This window comes from Cherax quadricarinatus, chromosome 47 (genome assembly GCF_038502225.1).
Source record: "Cherax quadricarinatus isolate ZL_2023a chromosome 47, ASM3850222v1, whole genome shotgun sequence".
NCBI classification, from domain to species: domain Eukaryota; kingdom Metazoa; phylum Arthropoda; class Malacostraca; order Decapoda; family Parastacidae; genus Cherax; species Cherax quadricarinatus.
In genome coordinates, this window is record NC_091338.1 from 25,645,265 (window position 1) to 25,651,702 (window position 6,438).

Below are 6,438 nucleotides of genomic sequence, written 5' to 3' on the forward strand. Positions count from 1 at the left end.
ACAGGTAGTTATTGCGTTGTTACACAGGTAGTTGTTGTATTGTTACATAGGTAGTTATTGTGTTGTTACACAGGTAGTTATTGTGATGTTACACATGTGGTTATTGTGTTTTTACACAGGTAGTTGTTGTGTTGTTACACAGGTAGTTATTGTGTTGTTACACAGGTAGTTATTGCGTTGTTACACAGGTAGTTGTTGTGTTGTTACACAGGTAGTTGTTGTATTGTTACACATGTAGTTGTCGTATTGTTACATAGATAGTTATTGTGTTGTTACACAGGTAGTTATTGTGATGTTACACAGGTAGTTATTGCGCTGTTACACAGGTAGTTGTTGTGTTGTTACACATGTGGTTATTGCGTTGTTACACAGGTAGTTGCTGTGTTGTTACACAGGTAGTTATTGTGTTGTTGCACAGGTAGTTGTTGTGCTGTGACACAGGTAGTAGTTGTATTGTTACACAGGTAGTTATTGTGTTGTTACACAGGTAGTTGTTGTGCTGTGACACAGGTAGTTATTGTGTTCTTACACAGGTAGTTGTTGTATTGTTATACAGGTAGTTATTGTGTTGTTACACAGGTAGTAGTTGTATTGTTACACAGGTAGTTATTGTGTTGTTACGCAGGTAGTTGTTGTGTTGTTACACAGGTATTTGTGTTGTTACACAGGTAGTTATTGTGTTGTTACACAGGTAGTTTTTGTATTGTTACACAGGTAGTTGTTGTGTTGATACACAGGTAGTTTTTGTATTGTTACACAGGTAGTTATTGTGTTCTTACACAGGTAGTTGTTGTATTGTTATACAGGTAGTTATTGTGTTGTTACACAGGTAGTAGTTGTATTGTTACACAGGTAGTTATTGTGTTGTTACGCAGGTAGTTGTTGTGTTGTTACACAGGTATTTGTGTTGTTACACAGGTAGTTATTGTGTTGTTACACAGGTAGTTTTTGTATTGTTACACAGGTAGTTGTTGTGTTGATACACAGGTAGTTTTTGTATTGTTACACAGGTAGTTGTTGTGATGTTACACAGGTAGTTGTTGTGCTGTTACACAGGTAGTTGTTGTGTTGTTTCACAGGTAGTTATTGTGTTGTTACACGGGTAGTTGTTGTGTTGATACACAGGTAGTTGTTGTGTTGCTACACAGGTAGTTGTTACGTTGCTACACAGGTAGTTGTGTTGTTACACAGGGAGTTGTTGTGTTATTACACAGGTAGTTGTTGTGTTGTTACACTGGTAGTTGTTAGTAAGTAAGTAAGTAAGTAAATTTTTTCAGGTATACACAAATACAGTTACATAGAATTATCATACATAGCAGCATATGTGTAGAGAACCTAGGATAACCCAAAAAAGTCAGACAGAGTGACTTATTTCCATTGGGGTCCTTTTACCTTATTATTATAATGTAAAGGTTATAATATATTTTTATTCTATAATGAAGATAACATCTTATTATCATACTAAAAAGACTATCTACTACACGAGGGTCATTAAGACTATCTACAATACGAGGGTCATTACTAGGGATAAGGTAAAATTTACACGTATGTTAGATAAAAAATAGAAAATCATTCCCCTCCCTTTCTGTAGCTACATTCATCAGACACCTTTTGGCTCTCTTCTTGAACTGGTTCATGCTATGACTGGCTTTGACATGTGCGGGTAGTCTGTTCCATTCCTTTATTGCTGTACAATAAAAGGTGTTTGACGCCAGGCCACTGACTGTGGGTACTAGAAAGTTGTGCTCTCTCCCCCTAGTACTATGATTGCTTTGGTTCCCAACCTTGACAAAATTGACAGCAAGATATTCTGGACACTGTTCGTGAGCAATTTTATAAACATGATTTAGCTTCAGTTGTTTTACTCTGTCTTCAACATTCAGCATATCCAACTGCTGTAATTCATCCTGGCCTACATGTTCTCTTGGTCCCAGCCCCAGGATGAATCTTACGATTTTGTTCTGGGTGATTTGCAGTCTATCTTTCAGTTTTTTTGTCAAGGCAGAGTACCATGAAGAGCAAGCGTAATCCATATGGCATTGTATAAGGGCTAGACATAGGGTCCTGCGAGCCTCAGTAGGTAGACACTGTGCTTGTCTATACAGGAACTTCAGTCTGGCATTCGCTTTCTTTACTACACTGTTCCCTATCAATTCTCCTGACATGCATGGGTCAAAGGGGATTCCCAGATATTTTACTGATGAAACCAAAGTGATGGACTCCCCATTACACTGAACATTAAAATTATTTACCCTTCTCAGTTTATGTTTCGTTCCAAAGAGAATGGCTTCAGTTTTCCCTAGGTGTAATGATAGTTTGTTGTCTACTAACCATTTGCTGCAGGACTCCAGTTCCAGTGTTAAAACATTAGCAATATCTTGTGGGTCTTTACCTGTCACTAACAGAGCACTGTCATCTGCATACAGTAGGAGTTTGCACTTGACACTGATAGGCATATCATTGACATAACATAAGAATAGTAAGGGACCCAGAATACTACCTTGGGGAACTCCACATGTTATCGGCAGGGGTTCTGATTCCGTTTTGTTGATTTTGACTATTTGTCTCCTGTTGCTAAGGTAGGACTTAAACCAGTCTACAGAACCTATACCGATAGCTTGAAGTTTCTTACATAATATATTGTGGTTGACAGTATCGAAGGCCTTTTGCAGGTCTAAGGTTACCATACCTATGAGGTTCCTTTTTGACATTTCAGTTCTCAGGTAATCCATCAGATTAATAAGGGAGGTATCGGTTGAGTAGGATCTTCTAAAGCCCGATTGATAGCTATGGAGAATGCTGTTGTCATTAAGGTACTTAACTACTTGAGAATACACCGCCCTCTCCAGAATTTTAGATATTATACTGAGTATACTAACAGGTCTATAGTTGCTTACATCAGACCTATTATTTTTCTTGAAGACAGGAGTAACTCTGGCCTCCTTGAACCCCTCCGGTACGGTATTAGTGGTGATTGATAGATTTATTATGTGAGCAATAGGGATTGACAGTTCAGAAGCACCATCTTTTAGGAACTTAGACGGGATGTTATCAGGGCCTGTGCTCTTAGTTGGGTTTAACCTGCTTAGTTCTTTTTGAATGAAGTCATGAGATACACTTACTAGTTGACAACTGTTTGGGGTTACCCCTTTATTGGTATAGTATGTTTGAAACTTATCAGAGTCTGTGTTAAAGGTATTTGATGCAGCTGGTAGTTTACTTACTAGTGTTGATGCAACAGATGTGTAGTAGGAATTAAAGCAATTTGCCACCTTAGATGTTTCGTGGCATACCTCATTATCGATAGTGAGTACTATGTTAGACCTATCTACTGGCTTATGGCTATACCCCAACTGTTTTAGTTGTTGCCAGAGCTTTCTGGGGTTATGCTTATACTCTTCAATTTTTGAGCAATAGTGCTTTGCCTTTGCTCCTTTTATAAGCCTCTGTACTCTGTTTCTCACCCTTTGGAATTCATTTAGTGCTGCAATATCCTGTCTGTTTGCTTTAAATCTTTTTAGCAGCTGGTCTCTGAATTTCATATTATCTAATATCTCAGTAGTCATCCAGGGTTCAGTTCTTCGTTTAATCCTAACCTCTTTAACTGGTGCAATATTATTAAGAATGGTAGTGAACATTGTTTTGAATTTTTCCCAGGCATCGTTTACGTCCGTGCAACTTGTTATCTCTGTCCAGTCTCAATTGTGTAGCCTATTTACCAGTGTTTCTTTACTGTAGTTTCTAGTTGACCTCATTTTTATTGTCCTGTGTAGGCCTATCCTATCCCTAGTGATTTTCCTGGTGCAGTAAATGATGAAATGATCACTAAGACCTGTGGTAATGACGCCTGACTGACTAATGTTCTCAGCGCGGTTACAAAGTATGTGGTCAATTAGGGTGGCTGAGAACTGTGTGATCCGGGTTGGTGTATTAATTAGTTGGGTGTAGCTATTTAATCCTAGAATTTGCTTATACCTTTTGCATAGCCCGTTATTTTGCTGCTGAAAACAGATATTGAAGTCGCCCAGTATTATTGTCTCGCAATTGTTTTCAACTCCGGACAAGACTCTGGAAAAGTCTTCTAAGAACTGGTCCTGGGTAGGAGGGCGGTAACTAGTTCCTACTAAGATGGGTTTGCTCTTGGGAAGCAGCACTTCAAACCATAGAATCTCCAGTTTATTGTTATTTAAATCAGGTCTTGGATTGTAAGCTAAGTCATTTCTAATGTAGACACATACTCCACCACCCTTTCTGTTTCTATCTAAGCGTTTTATATTGTAACCTTCTATTTTGACCTCGTCGTCAGTCACCGTATCATCCAACCAAGATTCAGAGATGGTTATAACTGCCGCCCTAATTTTGTTAGCTAGAATCCTAATCTCTGCCAATTTAGGAAGAAGTGATCTTGCATTGACATGAATAAAGTGAAGGCCTGTTTTCATAAAACAATTATAATCATCAATATATGGCAATGGGTCATTTGTATTAAAATTAGGTAAATCAATGTCATCACTGCTAAAGGGTAACTGTGCCAAAGTGCATTTGTTACACACAAAATGAATTCTGGCACCGTTGCTATAATTGTACATACATCCATCATGCACCCACCCCTTACACATTTTACATAAGGTGCCTTTTCTGTTTTTCATGCGTACTTTAGTACAGTGTATGCATCTGTTTGGTAGTGTTTGAGATAATAATGGCTGTATTGTCTCACATTGACCTATGTATGCATTACATGTGGAGTTAAGGTTATCATCCCTAGCTACTAGACCGTCATTATCGCCGTCATTTATCTGTCTGTTTTGCCTCTGCACAATAGTTTGAGGTCCTGGATTAATTTGGATATCACCACTTAAGAGCGCTACAATAAGAGCTGTGTGCCACTGTTTTTGTTTGGGTATGCGGTGTTGCCATACCTTGCGGCGATAGTGACATTTACTTTTCTGGTAGGATGGCAACTGTTGGGCTTTTACTGTCCAGGGCGCTGTTACTCCATTCACCTTTTCCAACCCCCATGACTGATTTCTTTCTTCATGGAATTGAAGAAGAAATATAAATATAATTATGGCAGCCTGTACCCCTCTAATGCCTGCCATTTTCACTCTTCGCTCTTTTACTCATATACAACAATATTTATTTCTCTTTTCCAGTCCCTAGTACACTTAGTATCTGCTTTAGCAATCACACTGAATTACTAGTAAAATTTCCTCTTCAAAACCCTCTTCACTGCTCACTTTTCCCTTAACTTCACAAAACCCTTACAGTTAACCTCTTCAAAACCCTCTTCACTGCTCACTTTTCCCTTAACTTCACAAAACCCTTACAGTTAACCCCTTATTACACACTCCCCTACCCACCTCACTTCACAGTCTGGCTTCACCAATTAACTTCTAACTCCTTTCCATTCTGGTAGACCAGAAAGGTTTAATCAATGGTTTTATCCTTCCAAATCCCCCTCAATTCCATTTATCGGGGGTTGTGTCGTGTTGTTGTCTCCTGACCTGGTCTGCTGACTCAGCCATTTTTAAAACACTGAGGGGACTAACGCCACCTGACTTTCCTTGAGTTTAAAGATATATTTGGCTTTTTCTGCTATGATTCTCTCACTGTACACTGGTCAGCTGAATATAGGTCAGCTACTAAAACATGTTGTGTTGTTACACAGGTAGTTATTGTGTTGTTACACAGGTAGTTATTGTGTTGTTACACGGGTAGTTATTGTGTTGTTACACGGGTAGTTGTTGTGTTGTTACACAGGTAGTTGTTGTGTTGTTACACTGGTAGTTATTGTGTTGTTACACAGGTAGTTATTGTGTTGTTACACAGGTAGTTGTTGTGATGTTACACAGGTAGTTGTTGTATTATTACACAGGTAGTTATTGTGTTGTTACACAGGTAGTTGGTGTGTTGTTACACAGGTAGTTGTTGTGTTCTTACACAGGTAGTTGTTTTGTTGTTACACAGGTAGTTATTGTGTTGTTACACAGGTAGTTGTTGTATTGTTACACAGGTAGTTGTTGTGTTCTTACACAGGTAGTTGTTTTGTTGTTACACAGGTAGTTATTGTGTTCTTACACAGGTAGTTGTTGTGTTGTTACACAGGTAGTTGTTGTGTTCTTACATAGGTAGTTGTTGTGTTGTTACACAGGTAGTTATTGTGTTCTTACACAGGTAGTTGTTGTGTTGTTACACAGGTAGTTATTGTGTTGTTACACAGGTAGTTGTTGTATTGTTACACAGGTAGTTGTTGTGTTCTTACACAGGTAGTTGTTTTGTTGTTACACAGGTAGTTATTGTGTTCTTACACAGGTAGTTGTTGTGTTGTTACACAGGTAGTTATTGTGTTCTTACACAGGTAGTTGTTGTGTTGTTACACAGGTAGTTATTGTGTTGTTACACAGGTAGTTGTTGTATTGTTACACAGGTAGTTGTTGT

General features: G+C 38.5%; 1 protein-coding gene across 1 annotated transcript; it reads right to left on the bottom strand.

Annotated features, from left to right (window-relative positions):
• Positions 1 to 3,452: 3,452 nt before the first annotated feature.
• On the bottom strand, positions 3,453 to 5,628 carry LOC138854049 (uncharacterized). Its single transcript, XM_070094766.1, has 2 exons — positions 5,273 to 5,628; positions 3,453 to 5,210 (listed from the first exon to the last, which is right to left on the bottom strand). The coding sequence occupies exon 2, from the start codon at positions 5,097 to 5,099 to the stop codon at positions 3,699 to 3,701; it is 1,401 nt and encodes a 466-aa protein (XP_069950867.1). The 5' UTR covers positions 5,100 to 5,210; positions 5,273 to 5,628; the 3' UTR covers positions 3,453 to 3,698.
• Between the last annotated feature and the right edge of the window lie 810 nt (positions 5,629 to 6,438).